Source organism: Nelumbo nucifera, chromosome 8 (assembly GCF_055504915.1).
Source record: "Nelumbo nucifera cultivar China Antique chromosome 8, China Antique-T2T, whole genome shotgun sequence".
NCBI classification, from domain to species: domain Eukaryota; kingdom Viridiplantae; phylum Streptophyta; class Magnoliopsida; order Proteales; family Nelumbonaceae; genus Nelumbo; species Nelumbo nucifera.
The window spans coordinates 53,533,920-53,549,381 of NC_142656.1; the positions used below are offsets into that span (position 1 = coordinate 53,533,920).

Here is a 15,462-nt window from a genome sequence, read left to right on the forward strand (position 1 = left end):
GTTTGTTTTTATTTAGTTAGGAAGTTGTTGGGCCTAGGCCCATTAGTTTATATTTTTTAAAGTTGTGACTATTCAGTTTTAGTAGTCGCCCTACTAAGGGCATCCTTGTAATATCTCATCTTTAAGTTATATAAATATAATGAGAGGTAGGCGGCTAGGGTTAACTTTTCTCACAATCCTAGTTGACCTCCTACTCTTTTCTTCTCCTTCCTTCTCTACTGCTGAAATCTCCACCTTCCCCCTCTTTCTTTCACAAGAAGCTTTGACTGAATCAGCAAATAGTGATTTCTACTTGGTATCAGAGCAGGCTGAAGGTTCTTGAAGTTGTTCTCTCATGCAGCCCTAGATCGGACGACTGCATGGTGATTTAAGAGGCTGATCGAAGCTCTCAGGTAAGCCCAGTTTTTGGATTTTCTTGATGGATCTGTGTGCCCTGTAGTTGGTCTAGGGTTTCTCATCAGAATCAGGAAAAACTGGAGAAAGGGGAAGAGTCTTATTTTTGTTGAACTCTTCATTTTTTACCTAGGAAGTGGCGCCCTAATTTTTTAGGGTTCCTTGGAGTTTTTTGTAAGGGGCGGTTCAAGTCCTGCCTAGTTTGGAGGCTTCTAGGGAGGGCGGCTGCCTCTTCTCTCTCTTCTCTCATCCCACAGAAAAGGAATCTTTTGTGGGAAGAAAGTCCAGGACACCAAGAAAGTGTTGTTGGTTCCAAAAGGTGTTTTGTTTGATCTTGCTGCAAATTTTAGTTATTTTCTTTACCTTTTTTGAGAAGAATGGAGGGCCACAGAGTTGAAAATAAGCCCGGGAGTGAAATGAGACCAATGGGAGGAGGTGTTGGAGACCCCTTTGGGGCTGGGACCATTACTACAGTTAGGTTGGATGGTGCAAATTACTTGGAATGGTCACAATCTGCAAAGATGGCCATTGGAGCTCGTGGGAAATTAGGGTATATCACTGGTGAAGAGGTGAAACCCGAAACTAGCAACTCCCGGTGGGTGCAGGAGAATTATATGGTGATGACTTGGTTGTGTAATTCCATGTTGCCACATATAAGTAAAAATTTTTTATGGGCAAATACAGCTAAGGAGATATGAGATGGGGTTGTAGAAACCTATTCATAGAGGGAGAATGTTGCTAGGGCTTATCAACTGAGAAATCAAATTATTGCTACAAGACAGGGAGATAGATCTGTTGCAGCCTATTTTTCTGTCCTTAAAACCCTGTGGCTGGAGATTGACCATTTAGAGACATTTGCTTGGGAAACCACTAAGGATGCAGCTACCTATCAGAAACATCTAGAGAAGTATAGGGTGTTTGAATTCCTTGTTGGCCTTAATCCTGAGTATGATATTGCACGACAGCATCTTCTTTCCAGGGACAGTGTCACTCTCTCCCAAGCATATGCCTTTGTGTCAGGGGAGGAGTGCAGGAGGGATGTGATGATGAAAAATCTCATTTCTGATCAGTCTGCTATGGTAAGTGTTGTGAAACCTAAACAAAGTGGCAGTGAAATCAAGAAAGAAGACAAAAAAGATATGATCTGTGACTACTATAAGAAGCCTAAACATACAAGAGATACTTGCTGGAAGCTTCACCCACATCTTGTGCCGAGTAGATTGAAAAATAAGAAGGGCAATGCACACATGGTAGTTATTGGTGACACTCTGGCCCCTCCTACTACAACTGCTTTGGAGTCTGTTGCAACTGTTGCAGTAAGGACCGAACTTGAGAGGTATGGGCTACTTCTGAACCAGCGGGATACAGCCAGTTCCAGTTCAGCCGCAAGCGGACAGCAAGGTACAGGTGGCACTGGTGGAGTCCACTCTACCTCCTTTGCTCACACAGGTAGTTCACACGCCACTGCAAATTATGTTTCCACTTCAGGTAAGGAGGGACCTCCTTGGATTATAGATTCTGGAGCCTCAGAGCACATGACCCATAGCTCCACTATTTTTTCTTCTTACCAGCTCTGTTCTGGCAGAGACAGGGTCTCCACAGCTGATGGATCCCATGTTCCTATTGCTGGGAAGGGATCTGTCAAGATTAGTGATTCTATTTGTCTACCCCCTGTCCTTCATGTTCCTAGATTGAGTACTAATTTGTTATTTGTTAGTAGTTTGACTAAGAACCTGAACTGCTCAGTATTTTTTTTCTCTTGGACGTTGTATTTTGTAGGATCTAGATTCAAAGAGGACGATTGGGAGTGGTCGTGAAGTGAATGGAATCTACCTCCTGGATGTACTTCCTCCTCATCAGAGTCATCATGTCAGCAGGGATAGTGAGTCAAATTATGCTTTGGCATAACCGTTTGGGTCATTTACCTTTTTCTTCGTTGAGTTCTTTGTTCCCAAAACTTTTTGAGTCTGTTAGTCTGTAAAGTCTGGAGTGTGAAGGTTGTCAACTTGGAAAGCATTGTATACATTCATTTAAACCTAGTAATAAAAGATGTTCTTCTTCTTTTGATGTTATTCATTCGGATGTGTGGGGCCCTTACCATGTTCCTTCTATGGGAGACTATCGCTATTTTCTCTTATTTGTGGATGATTTCTCTCGATACTCTTGGATTTACCTGATGAAATCCCGCGATGAGGTACCATCCTTGGTGAGGCAATTTCATCAGATGGTACTAACACAGTTTGGAACAAGAATAAAGGTGTTCAGATCTGACAATGCCAGAGAATATTTTGAAAGACCTCTTGCCTCATATCTGTTAGAATATGGTGTTGTCCATCAGAGCAGTTGCCCCTATAGTCCATAGCAGAATGGTGTTGTAGAAAGGAAGAATAGACACATTGTTGAGACCGCAAGAAGCATGATGATCACATCTATAGTTCCGGTTCGGTTTTGGGGTGATGCAGTTTCTCACAGCAGCACTCCATTCAGTCTTCTTTTTCCTCAGGGGGATATGTTTCATATTCCTCCCAGGGTGTTTGGGTGTGTCTGCTTTGCACATATCCTTGGTCCTCACCGCTCGAAGCTTGATCCCAAGGCAAAGAAGTGTGTCTTCCTTGGTATGCAGAGAATCAGAAAGGGTACTACTGCTATATCCAGTCTCTGGGAGCCGATATGTTACCATGGATGTCACCTTTTTTGAATCCACGTACTTCTTCTCAAAGAATCCTTCTCATGGGGAGTGTTTTAGGGAAGTAAGTTAGCAATCTATTCCTCTCCCAGTTCCAGTCCCTGTGTCTACTCCTGTGCTTGACCACCACCCTATGGCACCTACCTTGCCACCTCCTTTGCATTTTGTTTCTCAGCATTACTCACGACAGAGACTTCACAAGGCGGTTGATTCCACTACAACAGAACTCACACCACTTCCTGTCGATCCCTTGGAGACTCCAGATTCGGCTGAACTGGATTCAGGTATTCCTCTTGGTCCCGCTACTATTTCAGTTTCCATTGATCCTACTAACTCTGTTACAGATAATCTTAATCTTCCTATTTCTCTCAAAAAAGGGAAGAGAAAGTGCACTGCTCATTGTATTTCACAGTACTTATCCTACAGTGGACTTTCTCCTTCCTACCGTGTTTTTTTCTCCTCTCTTGATTCAGTGTCTATACCCAAGGGTGTTAGTGAGGCTCTCTCCAAACCTGAGTGGAAGACAACTATGCAGGAAGAGATGGAAGCTTTGATTAAAAATCAGACATGGGACATTATGGACCTACCAGAAGGCAAAGAGACAGTTGGATGCAGATAGGTTTACACAGAAAATATAAGGCAGATGGAAGTATAGAAAGGTACAAGGCAAGACTTGTTGCAAAAGGGTACACACAGACCTATGGAATTGATTACTTAGAGACCTTTGCGCCAGTTGCAAAGATGACCTCCGTTCGGATACTTCTTTCTCTTGCTGCCTCATACTCTTGGCCTTTGTTTCAACTGGATGTGAAGAATGCTTTCCTAAATGGGGATCTGCAAGAAGAAGTGTATATGGATCTTCCTGCTGGTTTTTACAATGATACTGAAAAGGGAAAGGTATGCAAGCTTAAGAAGTCACTCTATGGCTTGAAGCAATCTCCCAGAGCATGGTTTGACAGATTCAGAAAGGCCTTGATTGCTTTTGGATACACTTAGACTCAATCTGATCACACTTTGTTTGTGAAGTGCAGGGGATCTTTGGTGTCAGTCCTAATTGTTTATGTGGATGATATTGTTGTCACTGGGAATGACCTGAGTGAGATTGATAGTCTGAAAAGGAACCTACATAAGGAATTTGAAATTAAGGATCTTGGAGAACTGAGATACTTCTTAGGCATTGAAGTTGCAAGATCGAAACATGAAATTTTTATCTCTCAAAGGAAGTATGTCTTGGACCTTCTTCAAGAGACAGGGAAGCTTGGAACAAAGGCAATTAGCACCCTTATTGATTAGAACCATAAAATCAATGCATCAGAAGGTGAACCAATAAAGAACATTGGGAGATATCAGATACTTGTGGGTCGTCTGCTATACTTGTGTATGACAACACCAGACATCTCCTATGCAGTGAGTGTAGTAAGTCAATACATGCATGCTCCACGAGTCTAGCATTGGGAGGCAGTTGACAGGATTCTTGCTTATCTGAAGGGACACCCGGGCAGAGGCATATTGTTCACTGATCATGGACAGTTGAAACTAGAGGCTTATACAAATGCAGATTGGGAAGGATGCCTTGATGACAGGAGATCAACTTCAGGAGTGTGCACCATAGTTGGGGGTAACCTAGTCTCATGGAAGAGTAAAACAAACAGTGGTGGCAAGATCAAGTGCTGAAGCCGAATACAAGGCCATGGCACATGGAGTTTCAGAACTTCTCTAGATCCGTTCTCTGTTAGAAGAAATTGGTGTACGGGCAGAAGAACCCATGATGCTATACTGTGATAACCAGGCAACAATTAATATTGCCCATAACCCAGTCCAACATGACCGTACTAAGCACATTGAAGTGGATAGACATTTTATTAGAGAAATGGTAACTTCTGGAGAAGTTTGTCTTCCATACATTGCTTTTGATCTGCAGCTCGCCGATGTTCTCACAAAAGGTGTTGCAAAGAACAAGCTGGAGCATGATCTACGCAAGTTGGGAATGTGTGACATTTACTCCCAACTTGAGGGGGAGTGTTGAGTGGCCCAGTTTTGTTTTAGTTTTTTTTTATTTAGTTAGGAAGTTGTTGGACCTAGCCCCATTAGTTTATATTTTTTAAAGTTGTGACTATTCAGTTTTAGTAGCCGCCCTACTAAGGGCATCCTTGTAATATCTCATCTTTAAGTTAAATATAAATATAATGAGAGGTAGGCGACTAAGGTTAACTTTTCTCGCAATCCTAGTTGACCTCCTACTCTTTTCTTCTTCTCCTTCCTTCTCTACTACTGAAATCTTCACCTTCCCCCTCTTTCTTTCACAAGAAGCTTGACTGAATTAGCAAATAGTGATTTCTACTTTATCAATTAATATTATCTAGGTATATGGGCTGAACTACAAAGAGTAGTTTGGCCCATATAGCATTTATGCTGAACTGGGCTAAAGCAGTTTTAACAGATTAAAATTGGGTTTTATAGATATGGGCTGAATTGCGTCTTGCAATTAACCATCAATCCCTCGACCCATGAAGGAAATTATAGGGCTGAGAACAGCCCCCATCACATAGGGTGCATGGAGCCAACTGTTTCAGCTGCATAACCTCACCACCTTTCTGTAAAGGATCATATCCACTCATCATATGAGTTTTCCCTTTGGCCTCTGTCAGACAAGGTTCAGAGCCGTTTTCAGGTAAACCTTTCTGTCCAGTGAGTGCTTACCCGCCATATTCGTGAACGCCAAGGTACCGTGAGAGAGTTCCCATTTTCTGGTGAAGCCTCTCCCACATCGGTCTATGACGCCCCTATCATCTTATGAAACACTCAGACAAGCCCAACAGCAAATAGATAGCCCATTTTCTGGTGTGTTTCCTCATTACTGAAGGACCCATCCTCATGCTAATGATGGAAGGCCTTTAGAGAGTTCATCATATGAATCTCCCTATCACATGCACTCATATTAGCTGGAGGGAACAGTTAATTACGCCCTAGTTCTTATTTTAGGTCAAACCAAAATGGCTCTCACTGACTTTCATAAAGCCAGATTTCGATGGGCCTAAAACGGCTAGGGTTCCGCACGTAACCTCTTGATGAGGCATGGGGCCTACCACTGAGGGAGGTCATCCAATGACCAAAAGGGACACCATGGCAATGATGTGCATTCAGCCATGGTGTGTGCAAGAGCCATTGTCGATTGAGCATGGGCCAAGTACTTATGGCCCATGTACGTAGCACAACACACATGCATACATCACATGTAGGGATGAATTGATCCAATCAATTAACCATCTGTAAAGCCCATTTGAAGCCCATTTTAAATCCATAATATTAACCATTAATATTATCTAGGTATATGGGCCGAATGGTTCAACCCATATAGCTTTAAATGTTAAGTGGGCTTTTAGCAGTTTTAACCTTTTAAAACTGGGCCTTTACAGGTTGGGCCGAATTAACCATTTAATTAAACACCAATCCTTAGGCCCATTAGTGGGAAAATTAGGGCTGACTTTCAGCCTTGATTAAACCCTAGATTCAGTTCAAACTATTTGAACCAATCTTGGTTCGAATGGGTTTAGGGTTTGATCTTTAATTAAATCTTTAATTCAAGAAAATAATCTGAAATTAAATACTGATAAAAGAAAAACAAGAATCAGTCAATCAGGGCTGTTCGCACAATCCATACTGCAAAACAGAGGTTAGATCACAGAATGCAGTTTCACAAACTGCAAATCGCAGATAGCGATTCTCCCATCTGCGAAATCTCCTTCTCTGCGAAATCTCCTTTTCTGCACCGCCATCTTCGATCCAAAATAAAATAAATAGAAATCCTATTTCTATTAATAATTACATCAAATCGAATACCTATACATTGAGTCTAGAAAATAAAAAAAATTATTTATAGACCAAAAATAATTCAAGAACTGCAAAATCGCAGGTTCCCTACGCAAACCAAGAATTCGATCTCCTCTTGTACGAACATCCCATAAATCAAGAAAATCATAAAGAACAATTCTAAATAATAATCTGATTTATGTAAAATTAATTTCAGATTATTCGCCCATTAATTTTGGGAACAAATTTCCCAAAACCCATATCTGCGCAAATCGGGTAGAACACCTTCTGCCCATTTGCGTAGGTTCAGATCTGAAACAAACTGGTTCAAGATTTGAACCTGGCTCTGATACCACTGAAGGGATGAGAGATCCATCGTATGGACGCCCAAAGATTGCGGAATAAGGGGGCGAATTTCAAAAATTTTTCTCTCCCTTCAACTAGGAATCGCATTCCCTATTTTAGAAAATCATATTTTCAAGGATCATTCTTGAACCATAAACTGAACCAGATCTGAACCAAAAGGAGTAGGAGAGGATTATACCTGATACGGAGAAATAGTATCTTCCAACAAAGGTGTTCACGCCCAAGGAAGGATCCAAAGACTGCTCCCACTGAAGATGGCGCAGTGCAGGATGGAGTAGAATCAGTAGTGTTCTTCTCCAAGAACTCTGTCCTTCGCAAGAATCAGTAGGATGGCACGTGAGCACAGCTTCCTATCAATCATTTCTCAAAGAACTGATGCCAAGATCGAATCTTGACTTCTCCCACAATTGGAGATTGAACTGGCAAACAGGGCGGCAAGAACAGGGAGGCGGCAAGAGAGTATTCGCAGGGTGCAGAATTCTTTCTTCTTGATTTCAGCAGTGAAGAAAATCTGATGTGTGTATTCTAAAGGTTGCCGCCCCCTCCTTTTGTTAACCTAAAAAGATCAGTTCCTAATCTCTTTAGGAGCTGCTTATCCAAATCATATTTGGATCAGCCTTCTCTTCAGGTGATAAGGATAAACCCTTATCTTATCTGCAGATTAGATTAGCTTTCTCCTAATCTCATTAGGAGGTTTCTAGATCTGAATCACATTCAGATATGGACTCTCTGAGTGGATAGGGTCTTGACCCTATCCTATCTGCTAATCCATCTCAGAATTTGCCCCATTATTAACTAAATAAATAGCCCAGTTCGAAATGGGCTTTAGGCCCATTAAGCTTATGTGCTCACTTAACCTTCCTAACTGCTGCCCAGTTGGGCTTCCTTGTATGGCGTGGGACCCAAGCATTGATCTACACATCAGCCACATGGGTTCGGCCCAGCCTTTATTACAAGGCCTGGCCGAATACACTGTTAAGGACAGTGCACCCCTTGAAAACCCATCAAATGGGCTCTATGGGCCCAACACTTACCTTAAGTGGTCCCTGGGCCAAACCACCTTGTAACACCCAGGGACTGTGGGCAGATGCAAGATTAACCCATCAGGTATTATCCTCAATGGTCTTACACTTAACCTCTCAGCCCATAATGATCATACACTGCCCGACAAGAGAGGACCTCTTCCTCGGCTGCAAAGAACAGTGTTGCACTCTCTACTTATATGGATCCCGGGAATTAAAACCTTCTTGCAAACATTTGAGAAACCATAATATATATACTTTTATATCTCATATAAAATATACTTTGCAAAACAAATCTCAACGGTTGAAATCGGTTGCTGGCAATCTTGGTTTCCATCAGTGAGAGTGCATCCCCGATCATTACCTTTGTCCGACAAAGGGGCTGATCCTGTCACTATGATTACCCACTCAGATGAATTCTCGGATTGTTCCAACATACCCAGGTTTTGACCCCCGCTAAGGATCTCACTGATTGGTACATCAAAGACAGCCCAATCCGACACCTAATGCAGTATCATAATCGAGTCTAGGGGTCGGGTGTAACTTTCCAGTTTTGCCCATCAATCTCCAAGGTTCAGGGCAATACTGGAAATCTGGTCCAGTTCATAGATTCAATTAATCCTACATTGTATGTGCCTAGGGTCTCACCCTGGCAGCTGAGACATGCCACCCCAACCGACTTGGTGGCACCACAGTGTCAGCCTTGTCAGGATAGGTCTCCCCAGACCGACCCACTGGCTGTGAACATTCTAAACTAACACGAGTCTCATTAAGTGTCCAGTTTAAGGGTATTACACAGAAACATACCAAGGGAACATGAATCAAATATGCACTTTTATTCATTTACAATAAACTCATAAAGTACATTATTCTGATTGAAGCTAAGGGCATACAAAACTGTCTAACATATACAAATGAATAATAGCTTTGACAAGCATTAATGTTATTTAAGTGAAGTGATAAGCTAATTACTTTAAACTTAGATGATCATCATTCACTTGGATCATCTCTTTTGCTTGCATGATACTAATTCAACATCACATTTGTCTACCTGATTGTTGGAATAGCAATATTTACTAGAGATAACAACCAAGACAATATAGCTGGTTAGTTTCATTTAATGCTTATGATGCATGAATAAACCCCATAAATTATATGGAGAGGAATTAGAGTTCTGAAATTTAAGTAGAAAATTCTGCATCAAGTGTTATAACATAGATTGTTGGTTAAGATCCATCTGAATCCAATTACATATTCACTTAGATGATTGTAAAATGTGATCAACTTATAAGGACTTTACAGAGTATGCTCCTGAATTTTCTATGTACATTGAAGCGCCGAAAACTGGCATGTGATTTTATCTTGTCCATTTTATTCATAACTGTTTTATGCTTTAATTGCTACCGTGTAAGTGTCACAGGTTCAATAATGTACTTAACCATGAACTTTCATAATTCTCATGCTGGTTACAGGAGAGAAATTAGTGAACAATTTGTCAAAGATTGTGACCATCACATGGTTATTTGTGGTGCTCATACTAACACAAAGCTACTCTGCAAGTTTGTCGTCAACATTGACCGTTCAACGACTTCAACCTGTCCCTAACTTGAATGGAAGACAGATTGGATACCAGGAAGGCTCCTCGCTGGGACAGTCTTTGCAGAACAACTTCGGTCTGAATAAATCAAATTTGAGGTCTTACAAGACTAGCAAAGAATATGCAGAGGCCTTATCAAGGGGAAGTAAACATGGAGGTGTTGATTTCATTTTCGATGAGCTGCCTTACATTAAAATCCTCCTTGCAAAGTACTGTAGTAAATTTGCCATTGTTGGACCCACTGCAGATGGTGAAGGATTCAGCTTTGTTCGTCTCTCTCTCTCTCTCTCTCTCTCTCGTGGGCATTAGCTTCATTCCGGTTTCTTATTTGTTACAAACTTACTTTTGCAGGTGTTCCAGAAAGGTTCTCCTCTTGTGAAAGATGTATCAACGGCAATTATACGACTAAGAGAAGCTTCCCAAATAACAGATATGAAGAACAAATGGTTCAAGCAAAATATTTCGTGCCAATACCTGGACGAACCCAGCACCCAATATAGTCTAACACTTGACAGATTCCGGGGCCTCTTCCTCCTTGCAGGAGTTGTATCAACGTCTTCTCTCATCATATTCTTAGGTTCTTTCCTCCATGAATATTACCATATGTTCACAAATGCTGGCTCTAAGGTTCCTACATGGCAAAGACTGGTTGACATGTTTAAATACTTTGACCAGAAAAGAACCTCTTCAAACAACGGGGTCCAATAAACATCTTAGGGGCTACAAATATCATATCAGAGTCAGAGTTGTTAACGTTCCATGAAAGAATGGAGGGATTATTCATTTACTCAAAAAGTTCATGGTTTGATCAGTGTGGTAATCCTTTTCTTTCTTCATCTCTAGAGGCTGTATGTCAGGAATGTACAAGGAAAATGCCAGCAGCACTAAAACCCTAGATCTTGATCGTTTACAACAGATTTTCATACACATGGGTACAAAAGATTTCAATTCCCTTGTCACAACAATATCAGTGTTTTCTTGTCTTGCGAAAAAAAAACAATAATAGGGTTAAATACTTAGTATCCCTATGGTTTAGCAAATGAACAAAAATTTATCAACTGTTGGGTAAAATATAAAAATCTCCCTTCAAGTTCCATCGTTGTCTCAGTTCATTATCAAAAATCATTATTGTCTCCATAATAGAGACTTTGAAGTTACAAAATTGCTCTTACTACTTGTTAGAAAATCTTTTAATATAATCAAAATGTCATATTTGCCCTTTTAGACATCATTCAATCATATTGAATTTACAAAATTAAATTAGGGTAAATTACAAAGACCCTCCCCCTTACTATTGGGGTCTGTGACAAAGACCCCCCCTTCTACTTTGTTTTGCAACAAAGACCCCCCTGTACTACCCCCTTCGGTTAACCTTCAGTCCAAAAAGGCCGCTATAATATTTTTTAATTCCGATATTACCTTTGTAATAATTATTCAGACAATTAAGAAGAAAAATACTATTCATCTTCCCCGCAGCAATAGCAGTAATCCCCTTTACCTCGGATTCTTTCACATTTCTCTCTCTTCCCCGATTTCTCTTCTTCCCCTTCCCCTTTCTCTCTTCCTCTTTCTTTCCCACTTTCCTCTGTTTTCTGTTCCACTCGGCCATAGCCACCACAGCTTGTTGCAGCGGCTGAACCTGTTATTATCAGAAGATAAATCATTTTCTTTGTCATCACTTTCTACTGCATCCTTATCTCCTGTGCCATTGGAAGTTTGGTGTATAGAAAGATCTCTAGAGTCCTTTCCATCTTGGGGTTTGCATCTTATGATGACTTCTTCATGTCCACTTTCTCCCTTTGCCTTTAAAGTTGGAGGAAGGGGAGGATCTTTCTGTTCCAAATCCTTCTCAGAAGTTGATATGGAGCTTGCTTCACAGATTTGAACATTTGTTAACACTAAATGTAGGTTCTTCATAATAGGGGATTTCTCCGAGGTCCCACCTACTCTTCGGAACTGCAACACTGTCGGATAGATCGTCGGTCAGACCAGTTCGGCTGCTCGGTTCAATCAAAGATAACCCAGGTTGTATGTGGTTTACGCGCGGACGTCACGCGGTCTATAAATTCCGCAGACGCCAAAAAATGCGCTAAACTGATTTCGACCTCGAAGGTCGTGCAACCGGTTTTCTTAGGAGTCGTTAGATTGCCTTGATCTTGATCGTTGCTTCTTTGGTATAGTGGCTATAACTAGGGGGGACCCGAGACTTATTTTCTTCGCCAAAAGCTTACTAGCCTTCGATCTGAGGTCGTGCTTAGCTTCTTTAGCTCGGGTTTTCTAGTTCGTCGCTTCCTTCCACTTCGGTCTTTCTTCTTGGTGAGTCTTCCTTAGCTTTTCTTTTCAATTTGGTTCAGTTCGTTATCATGTCTTCCTTTTGTTTTGATAGTCTTTTAGATGAGGCCGAGGAAGGTACCTTGGCCCAGGTCGATAGCCGAAATGAGGCTACTTCGGGTCCAGAGGTAGTCCATGGCCCTCCTGAGGTGCAGTCACCCCGGGAGGCGCATGAGGCCTCGGGTAACCCAGCATCCACTTCCCATCAAGGTCGGGTGCCGGACAACTTTGGCCCTTCAACGATGACCTTGGACAGGCTCCGGGCTTTAGTGTATCAATACAACCTCCCGAGCGAGCTTTCCTATAGCCTCCCTGTAGGCAACTTCCCTTGGGAGCACGATCACAAAGAGATCGTGATTTTTGAAGAGCAACTCACAGCTGGTCTTCGTTTACCTTTGCACCCTTTAATAATAGAGGTCTTGAAGTTTTTCAATATTACCATAGACCAGCTACACCCGAACTCCATACGTAACGTAGTAGGGACCATTTCACTTTTCCATGATTACTGTCTGCCCCTTGACCTCGATACCTTTTCTTCAATCCTGTCCATCAAGAAGAACGCTTCTTGTGTCCTTCTCGAGCATAGGCGGACCTACTATCTGTCTCCTCGTCCGGGCTACAAGCTTTTACACGAACTACCCAATAGGATCCCGGCCTGGAAGCGGGGTTACTTCGTGGTCCGCAGTCCTGAGGGGTGGCCTTTTCCAACCCATTGGAGGGCGGCCATTCAGGATTCCAGTGTTAGCCTGGACCTGAAGACAAGGGAGACGCTCTAGTCTTGGGCGGAGCTCGGCCTCAACTTCGCGGACTACATCGCCAAAGATAAGCTCGTGCAGGCCGGCTTGAGTTCTGGTAGGTCGTCTTGGTTTAGAGTTAGCACTTCATTTTTGATAGTCTTGGCATTTTACTCTTGATAATGTCACTAACGCCACGTTTTTGTTGCAGCTCCCATGCAGCTTAGTGCAGACAAACTTCTTAGGTGGATGAAGGGGAAGAAGAAGCGAGCTTCAAAAAGAGCTCGCACTAAGTCTCCGCAGCCCGCCATCCCTGAGCTCGAACAGCCTTCTGCTATGCCTCCAGTAATTGACTTGATCGAGGAGGAATCGGGGAAGACCCCGCCTCGCGCGCTTGAGGCATCTTCGGAGCCCGCTCCTGCAACAGCTGGTTCTTCGGGCAGTGAGGAGGCGGTTCGGAGTATCCTGACTTTGAAATATAGCCTCCTCAAGAGAAAAGGTGCAGTGTACGCGGAGGAGGTTACAAGTTGGGCTGATCTATCTATCGCTCAGCTTGGATCTCAGGCGGCTACCCACTGCATGGTGGTAAGTCTTGTTTTATTTCTTAAGTTTTGTACTTCTAACTTTGCTGGCACTAACTTATGTTCTTTTGGCAGGTGAACTCCGCCGTGCATGCCCTGACGTAGCAGTCCGAGCTGCACTTGAAGTGGGCTCTAGCAGCTGAGTGCTCGTCCCACGAGGCCCATATCGAGCTAAATTTAGCTCGTAACAAGATCAATCAGTTGGAGAACGACGCACGGGCTCAGAAAGAGCTTATTTCGGTGCTGATGTCGGAGAAGGCGGAGCTGAAGCACAAAGTGGAGGACCTCGAGGCCTTTGTCAAGGAGTGAACTGAGATTCTCCTTAAGGCCATGGAGGAAGCCAAAGTCAAGGCCGTTGAAGAGTATAAGAGCTCGGAGGAGTTCGAAGGAGAGCTAATTGAGGCCAGGTCGGAGGGCTATCGCAAAGGCTTCAAGCTCAGTAGGTGGATGACCAGGCGCGAGTTCCTGCAGCTCGATTTGAGTGCCATCACCACCTCGCGGATTACAAAAGAGATGGCCCTTGAAGCAGGTGGAGACCTGGACTCCAAAGTGGAGAGCGACGAAGAGCTACCCGATATCGAGGAGGCCGAGGCTAATGACAATGTTGGTTCTTCCGCCGAGGCTTCAAGCAAGGGCGATGGGCACCCGGAGTAGTTCTTTCTTTCAAATTGTATTCTGAGCCTGCATGCTCAATATCTTTCTCTTCTTTGTCTCCCCCTTTTTTAATGAACTCTTTCTTAATAAAATATACTTTTTGCTAAATATTGTGCAATTAACTTTTCTGTGCAATTATCTTTTCTAACTGAAACAACGGATGTATGGGTTACCCCGAACTGTCAAGCTATCGAGCTAGATAACGAGTAAGGGTAACCGAATTGGAGATTTTTCCAAGTGGTTGTCACCCCGAGCTGTCTGCTAGGGCTTAGTAGGGGCGACTTTGGTGAGCGACATCGTAGGGTATATACCCGATCTGTTCGCGCACGGACTACTTATTTTAAATGTTGGTTCCCTAACGGGCCCGACCTATTGTTTTATGCCGAGGTGGATTAGACATTGTAGGGTTCATACCCGAGCTGTCTTACGCCTTAGGCATTAAAAGTACTTTGCCTATGCCAAAGAGGCGACTAGGTCTTATACGTCCATGCCGAGGAGGCGACTGGAAGTAGTTCGCCCATGCCGAAGAGGCGGTTGGGTCTTATGTGGTTCCAAGGTCTTTTGTTAGCTCGGCACTTTAGCCCTTAGGCTCTGGGAGCGACAAACAGTCCACTCTCCTTTGGATTTTGCCCATGCCGAAGAGGTGACTGGGACTTTGTTATAGTATCGAGGTCTGTTATCAGCTCGGCATTTTAGTCCTTGGACTTCTGGGAGTGACTCGTAGTCCTCTCTCTAGTTCGGCAATCATAGGTAGTATCGCCTTAGGTTGACGACGTTCCATGCCCGAGGTACTTCCTTTCCTTCTAAGGTTTCGAGCTCGTACGTACCTTCCCCAAGTACCCGCTTTACTCGGTAGGGACCTTCCCAGTTCGGTCCGATCTTACCTACACCGGGCTCGGGCACCATAACTTTCCGAAGGACCAGGTCCCCGACACGGAAGTGCCGCTTCTTGACCCGGGCGTTATAGTACCGGGCCACTCTTTGCTGGTAGGCTGCGGTCCGGATATATGTGAGGTCCCGTACTTCTTCCACCAGGTCGAGGTTGGTACGGAGCTCGTCATCGTTTGCCTCTTCGTCATATTCCTCTAGACGTAATGTAGGCACCTTGATCTCGGCTGGGATTACTGCTTCCGTGCCATAGGTGAGGTTGAAGGGGGTTTCATGTGTGACGGTCTTGACGGTGGTTCGGTAAGCCCATAGTACATTGGGCAACTCGTCTACCCATAGTCCCTTAGCTCGGGCTAAGCAAGCTTTTAGTCCACGGAGTATAGCTCTGTTTGTGACTTTT

The 15,462-nt window shown here is 43.3% G+C and overlaps 1 protein-coding gene across 14 annotated transcripts in view; it reads left to right on the top strand.

Annotated features, from left to right (window-relative positions):
- LOC104601685 (glutamate receptor 2.7-like) overlaps nt 1-10,669 on the top strand; it is a 44,356-nt gene extending 33,687 nt beyond the window's left edge. For 12 of the 14 annotated variants that reach the window (XM_088892694.1, XM_088892697.1, XM_088892701.1 and 9 more), the window contains 2 exons: nt 9,750-10,141; nt 10,226-10,669. In XM_088892694.1, the coding sequence (XP_088748820.1) occupies nt 9,750-10,141; nt 10,226-10,582 (749 nt within the window). In that variant the 3' untranslated portion in view covers nt 10,583-10,669. The remainder of the gene's footprint in view (nt 1-9,749; nt 10,142-10,225) is intronic. The other 2 variants (XM_088892703.1, XM_088892704.1) reach the window with 2 other exon arrangements.
- Nucleotides 10,670-15,462: the final 4,793 nt, after the last annotated feature.